Genomic DNA, 15,455 nt, shown 5'->3' with positions numbered 1-15,455 from the left:
ATCGAATCCAGCCTTGCTTTACCGGTTCGAAGCTGAGTGGCTATATGAGCAACGATTGGCCGGTTGCTCATATGGGGGGTGGGACAAAGAACCGGATGTGGGTCTCTCTCTGTCAGAATGCGATTGCGTTCTCTGCCGGCTGATTGGAGGCTCTTACACAGAGATGGGAGAGGGTGCCCTTAGGGTGTGTCTCTCCGCATGCAACGCTAGGTGGCGCCAAACTCGTCAATGTGTGGGTGGCAAAGATGCATCTGGCTGCTGCTCGTGTTTCGGAGGGGATACGGGTTAGCTTCAATCACCTCCGTCAGGGCAGGGTTCGGCATAGACAGAGAGGAAGCACGATGCTAACTGAACAATTGGATGAGCTAAAAGGGGAGAAAAAGGGGTAAAAATAAAAAAAATGTAAAAAAATAAAAAATAAAAAAAATGCAAAGCTTCGCCATAATAAAAAAAAAAATAAAAAAAAAAAATAGAGCACAGAAATGACAATAAATCCTGAAGTTCCTGAAATATTCATAATAAATGTTAACATATTGTGTAAATATTGTGTGTTGTTCTAAAGACTGTTATGCATGAAAATCTAAAGAGATCATTTACTGAAAGAAGTGGATCTCAGAACTGGACCGTCAGAGCAATAAATATAGGGTTAATTGGTCTGACAAAGCCTGCTTTCACCAACATTACAAAACAACGTACAAATCTTGAAGGACCTGCTAGAACTATATCCTGGTACCAGATACCACAAGTCCTTATGACATGGTTAATGGCGTATATGGCCAAAAGATTGAGGACATTTTTTGAAGATTCTCTTTAAAAACTGTGGGAATTGCTCAGGTGGCGCAGTGGGATAATCCGCTAGCACACCAGCGCTGAGATTCTGATCTTCCAGGTTCGAATCTTGGCACAATTACCTAATTCCTGCAGCAGACAAAATTGGCTTCCAGTCTGATGGGTGGGAAAGACCAGACTAAGAGGTTGGGTTATCAATGCTGTGTAGGGACCTTGGTCGCCCAGGGTGTCTGTACAGAAAGTGGAAGAGCGCAAAGACGGGGTGTGGGTAAATAAAAAGCAATTGGTGGACTGCGCACACATCGGAGAGAGTGTGTGTTAGTTGAATATACACCCTTCTTGAATGACGTCGGGGTCCACAGCAGTAAATTGGCTCCGCTAAATTGGGAGAAAAAGGGGGACAAATGCATTAAAAAACCTATGGGAGTTATGGAGTTGCACCCAACCCTTTTAAGGCCATTACCAGACTTCCAGTGCAAACCACTGGAGATCCTTCACACCAAACTTGTCAAACTGTGTCTTCAAGGACTTCAATTCGTGCAAAGACACACTAGCACTTTGCTCCAGACCAGAGACCATTTAGACCCCTACACTGGTGTGTTTGGGTAAGTGTAAAAACATATTTCATTTGAGTCCATTTGCAGTCCCATATACTGGTCTCTGGTCTAACTGGAAGTGGGGGGTGTAAATGGGACTGGCAGCAAATAATGAAAGTGGTCAAATGTGGGATCAAAAAGCAATAAAAAAAATAGCTTTATTCTTTAACTCTACACAAACACTTTCAATAGATTGTGTTTTTAATAGATTGTGTTTCTAATAAAGAGGTCAGTAAACAGTATGTAAAAATCCCAAGAACATTGCTGCACCTGATACACTCATACCAAAACGCTACCAACACACGCTTCCATGTTATTACCACCTCACTATCACTGTAGTGTATACAATCATATACAGTAAATATAGACTTTTATTCCTTAGCTGGATTCAAGTCTCAGCTGAACGAATCAGTGCACTGTAATGGATCTTGTTGCCATTGTGTTTCTCCTGAAGGTATCTGCTAGCCTGCTCTCTTTTGTTACAGACTTTGCCTGCCTCTATACACAATGTATACAAAGTCTACAGAGGGATAACTGTTGCCAAATCCAGATGAGTAGTGGTGCCAGCCACTCCATAAATAGCTGTATGATGAATGGCTTTCTAGAACAAAGCAGACTAGCTTTCTCAAATAAGCTCACCAAGCTCTATCTTCTTTACAGTGTGAGTGTGAAAAGTTAACAAAATAAGGGATTTAAAAAAACATGTTTACATGGTGTTTTGGGGTTGCTTTGCTGCTTCTGGCACTGCATGCCTTGACTGTGTGCATGGCATCATGAAAATTAAAGACTACTAAAATATTTGGGAGTGCAATGTAGGGCCCAGTTTCAGACAGCTTGGTCTCCATCAGAGGCCATGGGTCTTCCAGCAGGACAATGACCCAAGGGATCCAAAAATGGATTAGGACAAAGCGCTGAAGAATTCTGAAGTGGTCAGCAATGGGTCCAAACAGCAGTTGATAGAAGCCCCGGTTCTGGACTGCTTTGCTTGGGGGGGCAGTCAGAAAATCTGGGGGTCAATCGTTGATTGGTCATGCTGCTGCCGAAACTCAGCGATCGATTTGCTGTCCTCTTAGATGAAGTTACCAAAACAACGCACGGGTGTGGGTTTGGAGGGTTTGCAGCATTTTGAAGGGTGTGCGAATACTACTAATTCGCTGCGTTAGGGTGTATCTATTAATTCGCTGCCGATACCAGCCAGCATAACAGATTGGTTAAGTGATACTTTTAAAAAATAGCCTTTGCTTGGGTTGCACTTGGGGGGTCAGTGAGGAAATCTGGGGGGGCAATGTCCACCCCGACATCAGCGCCGCCCCCACCCAGCGCCGGCCCTGGAAGGCACCCTTTAAATCTGACAGGAATGGGGCAGTTGGCAAAAAGTAGAGGCTAATTCCTGGCTGGAATGATATCAGATTTGACTTTTTTGTGTTGTTCCATGACTGTAAATTGGAATCGTGATGTCAAACCAGCCAACATTGTCCAACATCAGTTCCTATCCTCAAAAATGCTCTCTGACTGAATGGGCACAAATTTGCACAGACGCACTTCAAAACCTTGGAAGATCCTTCAAAAAGAGTGGTTTTTGTAGCCCATTTTCATAAATGTTGAGCCATTTTGTAAAATTCACAATAAAGAAGAATCTCTGATTTGTTTATTCTCATAAATCTTTATTTAACTGATAAAAGTAGAAATAAAATATTTCCAGTGTTTCCACTGATCAGCCTCCTTGTATTTGGTAAATCTGCCTGCAACACACTGAAAAAAATTGGTACAGAAGCATGTTTATCACTGTGTTCCATCACCTTTCCTCTTAATGAGACTTTTTAATGGTTCGAGAGCTAAGAACACTCAGTTGTAGCAGTTTTGCAAGTGGAATTTTTGTCTTGATTTAATGAGATTTAATAGAGAGGAACTGAGAAAACTGAAGGAGAGAAATTAATACAGAATATAACGAGAAGTGGCGAGGAAGGGAAAGAAGATAGAATAGCGTAGTTGGGAAGGCTGAAGAAGAGAGAACAGACAATAGGGAGGAGAACAAAAGAGGAGAGAAGAGCAAACGTGGCATTCTGCTGGGAGCCTCGGCATGCTGGCACAGGTGTTCAGAGTGGCATATCAGACATAAACATGAATAATGAGCACTCATGGGAGTGTGTGCAGGTAAGAAACAAAACAAATAACACACACACAAACACACACACACCGATTAAAGCCTCCACAGCTCACCACTGTTCATCACCTACTTAATCCTTTCCACAGACATATTGATCTATGTCATGTATAAAACACTCTCTTCAAAAAACTGTGTGGCTTCACCAAAACATGAGATTACAAAAATAACACTGACTAAGGGTACACAGTTTATCCACAATTCTCTAGTGCAGTATTACAGCAATAATAGCAACTAGAGAGGCGCATTTCCTGTGGAAAACGTAAGTGTGATTGCAGCTCAGCAGTGGTAGGTGTTCAAATACTTTTGGTCATGCATGCAGAAGTTCAGAAGGTCAACCTTCCGTTCAAAAATTGAATAGAAATTAATGGGTCAAAAAATGGGTATAAAAAGTGGCATGGCATATGAGCGTGTGTGCATATCCAAAAGCTGTATACAAGTCACGGTGTCATCAACGGGCCGGATGATTTAAAGTTGGAACAACGTTGATACTTCGTAATTTCAAAAATAAATGGAAGTAAATGGGGCAAAAAATGGGTATAAAAATGGGCGTGGCAGGTGAATGGGTGCGTGGATCTAAAAGCTGTATACAAGCAGTGGAGTCATCAATGGTAATCAATAGCTCAAAAATTGCGGACCAAGAAAGCCTACTGCAATCACACTAATAATACATGAACTCAAATGACAAATTTAGAATTTCATCCAACGCTGGAGCCTGATCTTACGAACGTTTTTAAATGAGGGCCACAAATTCCCACACACTTCATTATACTGGAGGCATATAGTGTATGTAAAAAACCCACTAATGGTCAACAGAATTCATTACCAATTATATTTAACAATTCTGCCAGTTGGCTGTTGTAGTCCTAGTTTCCACATTAACGATGTGTGTGTGTGTGTGTGTGTGTGTGTGTGTGTGTGTGTTTATTGTATTGTGATTTTCCCAGGCAGTAGTAGGTTTTGCAGCTGTTTCTGTCAGTAATAATTAAGCATCCATGTATCCTCTTATTTATTTTGTATTTAGACACTATTTTATCATTTTCTATGCAAAGCACCCTTCTTAAAGAAAAGAGGCAATAAACCTTTCTAAAGTCAACACCGTTTCTGCTCAGAACTGACCAAATAACAACTGACCTTGGCGAACTTAGTCATTCTGATTATTTTCTGCCTTTCAGAAGTAACCTTGCTTTTTTATCACTGCTGTGCTGCTAAACCCAATCACATCTGAGCTTTAGCTCACACAGAGAGAAAGCATTACATTCTAATCAAATGCTCAATAGCACTGTTCCACCCCACCATCACACTACAATCAGTTTGGGTCTTAAGCCAGGAGAACAAGCAGGTAGGGCTTAATACTCAGTTGTACACAGATGCATGTGTGATTGAGATGCCTTTCTAAACCCGTTTCCTCTCCAGTACGGGTGCACGTGGAGAGACAGATAAGTGTGATATAGAGCTGTGAGGAAGTAAAAGTAATGATATCCTGAAAGGAAAGAGTCCCAAAAGACTGTTTTGGTTGCTTGTTTGTGTAAAAGCCAATAAAAGCTAGCTCTGTACGTGTCTATGCCCTGGGCGTTAGCGCCGTACCCTCCTAATTATTAAAACATGTTTTAATTGAGACTAAATCTGCAAGAAAGAAACACAAGGTACAAAAATAGTAAGGACAAAGAACTGGGTCTTATGCACCAACACCATCCTCTGTGCAAGTGTGCATGAGTGTGGGTGTGTTATCCAGTGCAGATTGGCCAGTGCTGACCTGTGAGAGAATCTGATGCCATCTGACCAGCTGGTGAGGGTATTACAGACCCAGAAACGAATGTCCCCGCAGTTCTGAGCTGCCCTACCTTCCTTCTTGTCCTGCTTTTTTTTCCCCTCCACTTTCTCCACCTATCCTGGCTCTCCACCACTCCCTGCTGCTCAACACGCTGAGGCTAATGATGCATGCCGGGTAATTAATGTTCAAATTAAAATGTGCTTTAGCGTGACATTGATTGACAGCCCCAAATGCACCTTAAAAACCCACACTGGATCAGGACGAGGACAGTGCGTGAGGATGCTTTTGCACGGAGCAAAAGGAGGAAAAAACAAGCTCAGCGTTCAGTCTGAGCATTTAGCGCTCACTCTGTCATCCTTGTTAATTAGGAAATCTAATTGTTTTTCCAGCAGCCCCAGCAAGGCTGAAGAGAACGCATTTTCAAACACTATTATGTCTAAGCCACCTAATGAAAAGCTCTGCATTGTGCACCTTGTCCAGTAACTCAACAATTTCTTCTGGTCAGCGAGGTCCTTTAAGGGTCCCTATGGGGTACAGTGGCTGATAAAGTATACAGAGCAACATATTGGCTACAGTCAGTATTTGTACAGTCGGTGGCTTGGTGTGTAGCAAGAAGGTCCTGGGTTTGATCCCCAGGTGGGGCGGTCCGGGTTCTTTCTGTGTGGAGTTTGCGTGTTCTCCCCGTTTCTGAGTGGGTTTCCTCCGGGAGCTCCGGTTTCCTCCCACAGTCCAAAGACATGACTGTGTTTGAAATTAAAGACTTGAACTGATGAATCTTGTGTAATGAGTCATGAATGTAACCAAAGTGTGTAAAACATGACGCTATAATCCAAATATATAAATAAATATACCCACAGTTCATACATACAAACAGTTGGGGTTTAAATATGTCGCTTAGAATCAGTTTGACTTATCAATGGCATGCACGATTTTTGGTTCCCTTGTGTATGCTTTGTCCCTTGTCGAGTAGGGTAACCAAATTGAGCATGGGTGCTTAGGTACAGTACGACTCTATTGGAAATGAAAAGTAAATTATTGGAAAATATGGGAAATTACTACTACCCTATTACACCCATAACACACAGCAAAGCAAGGTTTGTGAAATAACAACACTGCTTTTTATTTTTTTCTATATTAAAAGGATGGGTGAGATTTGTTTTACCTTCTTTTTATACAGCAATAACTATTTGTTTACTTTATTCTTCACCTTTACCTTTCCAGTATCCATCATAATCTGCCAAACTCTTCCACACACAGACTGCTGCAGTGATATCAGTGGATTTAAATGTGTTTTTATTATCTCCAAAATTGTATTTTCAAGAATCCTGAGCTTTACACTCGTAATTAGAACTGTCCACTTAAAGGCAGCACACAAGAGTCCACACCACCGCGGGTATTTCTATTAAAGCTGGGGCGCCATGGTGGCTCGGTGGGTAGCACTGTTGCCTCACAGCAAGAAGGTCCTGGGTTTGATCCCCAAGTGGGGTGGTCCGGTTCTTTACGTGTGGAGTTTGCATGTTCTCCCCGTGTCTGCGTGGGTTTCCTCCTGGAGCTCCGGTTTCCTCCCACAGTTCAAAAACGTGCAAGTGAGGTGAATTGGAGATAATAAATTATCCATGACTGTGTTTGACATTAAACTTGTGAACTGATGAATCGTGTGTAACGAGTAACTACCGTTTCTGTCATGAATGTAACCAAAGTGTAAAACATTAAAAGACGTTAAAATCCTAATAAACAAACAAATTCTATTAAAGCTGAAATAAAACCGAGCTGAAGTTCACGTGGTGACTTTATTAAATTGAACACACGATGCCCGGTAACAGCACCAGCTCACAGTGTCCTTTATTTCTCCTCTTACCTTTAGCAGCGAGGACGTCTCCCCGACAGAAGAGCCCGATGAGCACCAGCGCTGTTAGAGCCATGTTCAGCAGAAAAGCGACTTCAGGTCAAATTCACGAGTCTGTTCCATGCTCACATCACAGCGCGAGCCTGTCCTTCCTCCTCACGGCTCGTGCTGGAGCGCACGCGCAGGACTGGAGCGGAGTACCGGTGCGCGCGCGGGGAAAAAGCCCACCTGGTCGGTTTTACTACGTCACACTTACCCATGAACTATCATTAACTTCACCTATCATTAATTTGAGGGGGAAAGGTAAAGTGTAATAACAATAATAATAATAATAATAATAATAATAATAATAATAAATATAATAATAATAATAATAATAATAATAATAATAATAATAAATATAATAATAATAATAACAATAATATTAATAATAATAATATAATATTAATAATAATAATAATAGTAATAATAATAATAGTAGTAATAATATTAATACTAATATTAATATTAATATTATTAATAATAATAGTAATAATACTACTACTAATAATAAATATAATAATAATAGTAGTAATAATAATAATAATATCAATAATAATAATAGTAATATTATTCATATTAATAATAATAATAATAGAAATAATAGTAATCATCATCATCATCAAATAATCAATAATAATAATAATAATAATAAGTAATATAATAATAATAATAATAATAAGTAAAATAATAATAATAAGTAATATAATAATAATAATAATAATAAATATAATACTAATAGTAGTAGTAGTAATAATATTAATAACAATAGTAGTAGTAATAGTAATAATAATAATAATCAAATAATTAATAATAATAGTAATAATAATAATAATAATAATAATAATCAAATAATCAAAAACACTAATAATAATAATAATAATAGTAATAATAATAATCAAATAATTAAAAATAATAATAATAATAATAATAATAGAAACCATAAACCAAGATGGATCTTTTGGCTAACTCACAGGTCAGGCAGTTGTAGCCTACTGGTTAAGGTACTGGACAAATAATCGAAAGGTCGCAGGTTCAAGCCCCACCACCACCAGGTTGCCAATGTTGGGCCCTTAAGCAAGGCCCTTAACCCTCAATTGCTTAGACAGTATAATGCCATAGTACTGTTCGTTGCTTTGGGTAAAAGCGTCTGCTAAATGTAATTCAGCAGGGAATGACACAAAACTGACCTACAATGGATACAAACTATATTCTTAACGACAGTGTGTCTTACTCCTTTTGATGACACATGAATCCTCAAACTCCAAGGCACATTTATTCAAATAAAAAAAAGTGAAAGATTTTGCATCTATAAGATTTTCCATCTATATTAAGGTCCAGTTACACAGTTCTAATATAAAATCCTTTAGCTAACTACATCATGGCTGGACCTGTTCAGCACCTTGGAGAGCATTGAGTGGTCCAAATCATTATTATAGAATAACCATGTTAATAAACAGAACCTTGAATCTTTCTTGTTGTAGAAGACTGACGTAAAAATAGAAAATAGAAAGAAACCTATTATAAAAATCTATAAATACTAACGTATTATACTATCATGTCATTTGTGAGATTAACTGTTGCAAGTACAACGTTAGTTATGTGTAAATTAGGCTTTCCTTTATTGCCCCCTGCTGGTTAATAATGTGTAGAACAATGTGTAGTATTATTAGATTACAGGCTTGTATTAGTTAGGAAATAAAATCATTCACTCATCAGTAAAAAAAATTATGTATGTAAAGTTTTAAAAATGTCAGTAATAATACATTTTTCTAGACATTTGCTGAATAAACACACAGTGAAAGAAAGCAGATACAATTGTTTGTAGTTCCAGATTAGAAGATGTTCTTAGTTTTTTACTATTGGGGATTGTTATAGCTGTCTGCCTTTAGGCATCAGTAGTGTGTGTCTTTGTGTCTATGTTCACTCTTGCCAGCCTCAAACACACTAAATGCACCACTACCACTTCAACTTCTCCTAGATCCTCTTTATGGGAAAAAACAGTTGAACTCCTAGATGAAATGACATGTGGAGAAATGTGCAATCATTTAAGACACTTGAGTTATGATACATAGAAAGTAAAATAAATGACATACCCTTTGTGTATGATTCCCCAATCTGTATAAGATGTTTTTAAGGGAAAGCTCCTTCCCTGTAGTTCTTGTTTGGGAGAAAGACTCTTTGTGTTTAACTGATGTTGGTGGCACTATTTCCTTCAGTCAGGTTTCAGATGTTTCGTTTGTTGACAGCATGGCTATGCGGCTGATACCACGGCACAACATACCACGAGTAAACAGCTGAGGTTCTTCGTCCAAGCTGAAATCTCTAAAGTTGGTCTGAAATACACACGTTATATCAAAAAGATGCCACATTGTATATAGATGTGTTAAAATTGTCATTCTGAAGCTGGTTTTATGGTTTGTCAAATCTCCTCACCTTTTCCAAGGTCATGAGGGTGGACAGAATGTCTCCACTATGGCACGAGGTGAGCTTGTTGATGAGCAGGCTTTCCTGAAGAGCCATAGCCATCTTATTCCTCGTGATCCTGTTTTCCTCCATCTCTTGGTTGGAGGATAGTTTGTAAACCTCATCTACAACCCTGTAGCAAGAAATTTCAAGCAAAGAACTTTAGCTTTATCTGATGGAACCTACACTGCATGGACAAAAGTATTGGGACACCCATAATTTTTGAATTGGGGCACACTTCTAATTATTGAATTCATGTGTTTCAGCCACAACATTTGGCATTTTATGCTTCAAACTTTGCAGCAACAGTTTAAGTGCACAAAGCAAGATTTATAAATACATGAAGGTAAGCTTGATTTAAATGTCAGTGGCCAGCACAAATCCCTGACCCCAGCCCCACTGAACAGCGATGGAATGAAGTGGAACATCAATTGAGGCTTTTCTAACACTTATTTGTGCCCAGCCATAGGTAAATGGGCACAAATTCCCACAGGCATACTTCAAAGCCTTGTGAGAAGCCTTCTCAGAAGAGTGGCAGTTGTTCTAGCTAAAGAGATTACAGAGGCCGCTCTATTTTAATACTGTTTGTTTTTTAAATAGAATGTCCAACAAGCCCATGGTCAGGTGTCCAAATACATTTGGCCATTTAGTGTAGACAAGACCATATGATTGTATTGTATCATATGGTGTCAGGATAGATCTGTAACCAGATGTTTTGTTGACACATACATCTGTAGCTCCTCCCGAATGTTCTGATACTCTTATCTATGTCTGCCATGACCAAGATCAATTCCTCAAATGTGTCCATGGTCAGATTCTCCAGACAGCTGGTTCTCAGGGGTCTCTGGCTTTTCGTCATTTTTGTTCTAGTAACCAGTTCCTCTACATGGACGAAGTTCTCTTGTTTGAGAGAGAAACCTTCCTCTGTCACTGGCTTTTCACATGCCGTCTGTTTAAAAAACACACATGTGATTGATCTGTCAGAGCAGCTAATAAAAAACAAGCTGATCAAGCAGATTGTAGCCTCGCAGTTCAGGTATGAAACCTTGCAAGCTCACCGTATTCTCAGACGAATCGTTTTCCTCCTGCTCTGTGGCCGAAATTTCCAAATTTGTGGTAATCACAGTCACAATAATGTTCGTGATGATGAGAGAAGATGAAAACCAAGTACAAAGCAGCATCTTAAATCCAGTGATCCATATGATCGTGTTCATCCTCATCCTCATCATCCTCATCACCTAACTCACTGAAATGAACAGGACATGAAAATTCCAAAGGTAAGTTGGTTTTGTTAGTTTGAATGCTCTATCTATTCACTCAAACCAGTAAGAGAGAGGTTGCCTACATGTAAAACCCCCTGTAGACTTTCATCCAGCCTTGGGTGATGCATATGAAAAGGGTGAAGACTGCAGACATCAGATCACCAAAGGCTAACGTATGGGCTTCATTAAAGGGTGAAATGATGATTCCAAGAAGGAGGATGGTGTAGCCCATGTCAGGAATTGACCGCACAATGACAATGACATCACAATAAAAACTCCTGATATGGCTGCAAATCTCGTGATGCCACACACCACTCGTAAAATTCTTGGAGAACACACACACACACACACACACACACACACACACAATGTCATAATGAGTTTTATACATTATACATTTACATTTTCAGCATTAGCAGACACCTTTTATCCAAAGTGACTTACAGTACTGTGACAGTGTATTGTCTAAGCAATTGGGGGTTAAGGGCCTTGCTCAAGGGCCCAACAGTGGCGGCGCTTGAACCAGCGACCTTTTGATTACTAGTCCATTACCTTAACCACTAGACTACAACTGCCAGTAAATTTGGTGAGAGACCAAAACATCCTTCCCCGTGATAAAATCGCAGTAACGCACGGTCTCTCGTGGCTTATTGCCTTAACATCACACAGTGTTTACTTAACTTACCCGATAACGGCAGCCCCACCTTGAGGCAAAACCTTGAGTAATACCAGCACAGCCACAGTGACCAGAACATCTAGAATGTTCCAGTTATTCTGCAAACCAACCAAACACACAAAATAAAAAAGCAAGGGGTTCATGCAGATTATTAAATGGTGTAAGTGTATTTGGCTTATTTGGGTTATGTTTTAAAGATTCTGATGTGTTAGACATTGATTGCTGTACTTGTGTTTTTCAGCTGTGTGGCTGTATCTTTGGATCACACTCATCCTAGTATTGACATGTAGGAAGCGCTACATATGCTGCATGGTATCACAAATGGATGATGATGAATGTAGGTCATGACATCTGATTTAATATTGATTCAGGGTGCTTTCATATGATGTATCAAATTGTATATTAATATGAGCTTTGGATTCGGGTATACATTAAAAAAAACTTGAGAGTCAGTTAGAAGGCTGAAGGTAAAAGTTTCTGCACTTTTTTTCTTTGGATGAATAATCTGACACTTTTTTTGTTCTTTTATGTGTTTATTCTTGAAAAATATGTTTGGTGCAAAAATATAGAAAATATACAAAGATCAGCCATAACATTAAAACTACCTCCTTGTTTCTACACTCACTGTCCATTTTATCAGCTCCACTTACCATATAGAAGCACTTTATAGTTGTACAATTACTGACTGTAGTCCATCTGTTTCATCTGTTTCTCTAGTATTGATAATCATGGTTTAGGAAAATCAACTGATTAAATATCAGAATAATATGTACAGATTCATCTTTTAGTATGAGTAGGAATAAAAATATATAGTAAAAATAACACAGTAACAAAACACAGTAACGTATACATCATTACTTCCCACCTCTAGAGAGGAACTACGATACTAATAAACGTCTCATAAACAGTTCAGATTTTACGACAGCATTACAGTAAACATTGTGCAGTGAGCAGATACAGTGATTTGGACACAGTCTGTATTCATAAAAATGAATTGAAAAGATTGTTATGAATAATTGTAATATAAAATAGTGTAGATTCTGTGTGATGCAAAATATGCATTCAAATAAGTCAAACATGTTGATTCATAACTGTTGCAGTGGCTTTTATTGTGGTTCCCTGGAGCCCCAGCCTCTAATGTTAGATCACGACACAGTCTGCTGCTTGTTAAAGTATTTTAACTGCTTTACAGTGTTGGTAGGTTTCTATTTAGTCCATAATAAGATTTAACAGGGCTGCCAGTAATTAAGTCTGGGTTTGTCTGGTCCAGTTGAACCCAATTATTAATTATATTTGGCTGATTGGTTGAATGAGTGTGCTGAGTGTTAAATGAGGGAAATACTTGTTTTTACAGAGAGACAGTTGGTGTTAGGTTTTTTTTTCTAGTACCTGTACGTACTATTTAAAATTTGTATTTTGTAAGGTACAATTTTTCACATATTATAATATATAAATCAGCAAATGTCCATGATTAGTAAACAAAATATGAAGGTTAGTTGAACATTGTCCAGATCATTTATCATTAAATTGAGAAATGGATGTCCAGATCATCATCGCTTTCTTCCTGATGCTCTTCCTCTTTTTCAGCTTCCACCTTGTCATTCTCTGAGATGTAATTGTCCTCGATGAAGCCGTCATCATCCTCCGCATGTCTTCCTGGGTCCTGGCTGTCCCTCATGCCATAGTGAGAAACGTTTGATGTAAGCGTCCCATCAATGCTGAACTGGCTGATACCTTCTCCGTCTGGAAGAAGAGCTTCTCTGTAGCTGCCGAAGTAACGCTGTAAGACGCGGCTTTTGACCATGATGATGATGAAAAAGCCGACAGAGGCCACAGTGAGCAACACACCAATGAGAATCGACCAGGTTTCTGACTTTGTGGCAGCTGATATTTTGGTATGAGAGGCTAAATATGAAGAGAACAAAGTAGAAAAACAAGGGTGTAATGTTTAATATTTTGCTTAGTTATTTGAATTATTTAAATCTTTAATGGACAGTTTCTTTGATACATAAAAGTAAAAATAAAATATTTTCGAGGTTTCTACTGACCAGCTTCATAAAAGGAGGATTAAAAGGGGTATAAAGGAGAATTCACTAAAGGCTCAGTCTTTACAAGCAAATTTGGGTCATGGCTCACCACTTTCTGCCAAACTTGGTGAGAAAATTGTCAGTCAGTTCAAAAAGAACATCTCTCAATGCAAGAATCTAAGTAATTTACATCTTTTACCGTCTACCTTTCATACCACTGTACAAAGATTTAGTTAATCCGGTGAAATCCCTGTCCTTGTAGGGTAAGGCCAAAAACATTTGAGCCCTCAGACATGAAACATTTTATGTTAATGTGATAAATGTAGACACATGGGCTCAGGAGTACTTCAAAATATGGTTGTCACTTAAAACAATCCGCGGCTGCATCATGAAATAAAACCTGAAACTCTGTTAAGCAAAAAAACCATACAGCAGTTCTATGCAAAACCCAGGTATCATTGTGCATTTAAAAATGTCCCAACATTTCCAGCACCACAAAATCTTCTTTTACCATTTAGAGCTTCCTCCATTATTGAAGGTTCCATAGTTTTCCCTTCAGTTTGCTTGAACTTTTCCAGCCTGTAAGAACATTAAACAGATAAACACATACACAGACTGTCAGATTTTGAGTTTGCTAGTTTCAGCCCCACCCATTTCTACTCTGTACAATAAAGTAAATGCTTTATTTAGTACGGGCCATTTCCTGTTGCGGCGTGATTGTGCGCATGTACACAAACAAGGTTCACACCATATTGGCCAACATTGGTACCTGACCTATTACCTGACAGATTACCAAAGACACTTTTCCTTAAGAGTGGAGGCTGTTACTGCCGTAAACGGGGCAGTCAACATATTAATAATATGGTTTCAACTCTGGGCAGCTGTAGCCTAGTGGTTTAGGTACTGGACTAGTAATCAGAAGGTTGCTGGTTCAAGCCCCACCTCTGCCAGGTTGCCACTGTTGGGCCCTTGAGCAAGGCCCTTAACCCTCAATTGCTTAGACTGTATACCGTCACAACTGTAAGTCGCTTTGGATAAAAGCGTATGCTGAAAATGTAAATGTTTTGAAATGGGATGTCCAATACCTATTTTTACATTAGTAAGCGAACCACCCACAGCTTTTTAAATAAGATTATAGTCAGGACACTGGGGTGGCCATGTCAACACCTTCAATTCAAGGTTTATTATAAATAAATTATATCAATAGTAAAAGAAAATCCATATTAAGAAATAATTATTTTAACTAAACTACATGTGCCACAATTATTTTTAATAAAAAATTGAAATTTTTAATAAAAATGTAATTAATGCAATTTTTTCCATTTTATTCTGTTTAACTGAAGTCAAATTCTTAATACAAGAGAATGCACAATTCAAATAAGAGAAAATCGTGTTGCGTGTTGTCAGTAAATGGCTGTATAAAAAATGAACTCTCCTTATCTACAGTTAGGGCAATAAAAAAATAGAAATTTAAAATCAACTGGAACCGTGACAAACTTGCCTGGACTCCCAAGTTTGTTTTGTCCCCACATTTAGTGCCAAGGATAATAAGAGAGGCAAAAATATCCCTAAGGATCAGTGTTGGAGAATTACAGAAAAAAAAAACATTTCGGTGACACCAAGTCTTCTAAACTACCATCAGATGCCCCACCATGCCAACAGATTATTTGGAAAGATATTAACATGCTATACAGGAAACCAGCTTTCCAAATATTTGGAAGAAATATATAATTATGTAACTTGTATATGTATATGCCACATTTTCTTTTCTTTTCTGAATTGAAGTAGCACCGACGTTTCCTGCCAGTTGAAACTG

General features: G+C 38.6%; 1 protein-coding gene across 1 annotated transcript in view; it reads right to left on the bottom strand.

Annotated features, from left to right (window-relative positions):
- The window catches only part of LOC134311235 (calsyntenin-2-like), a 72,087-nt gene extending 61,178 nt beyond the window's left edge, over positions 1-10,909 (bottom strand). Inside the window, exons 1-5 of the mRNA XM_062992838.1 lie at positions 10,733-10,909; positions 10,404-10,623; positions 9,645-9,799; positions 9,493-9,544; positions 7,182-7,262 (exon numbers count right to left, since the gene is read on the bottom strand). Of these exons, the coding sequence (XP_062848908.1) occupies positions 7,182-7,262; positions 9,493-9,544; positions 9,645-9,799; positions 10,404-10,623; positions 10,733-10,909 (685 nt within the window). The remainder of the gene's footprint in view (positions 1-7,181; positions 7,263-9,492; positions 9,545-9,644; positions 9,800-10,403; positions 10,624-10,732) is intronic.
- Between the last annotated feature and the right edge of the window lie 4,546 nt (positions 10,910-15,455).

Source organism: Trichomycterus rosablanca, chromosome 4, assembly GCF_030014385.1.
Source record: "Trichomycterus rosablanca isolate fTriRos1 chromosome 4, fTriRos1.hap1, whole genome shotgun sequence".
Lineage (NCBI taxonomy): Eukaryota > Metazoa > Chordata > Actinopteri > Siluriformes > Trichomycteridae > Trichomycterus > Trichomycterus rosablanca.
This window is presented reverse-complemented; position numbering and strand designations above follow the sequence as displayed.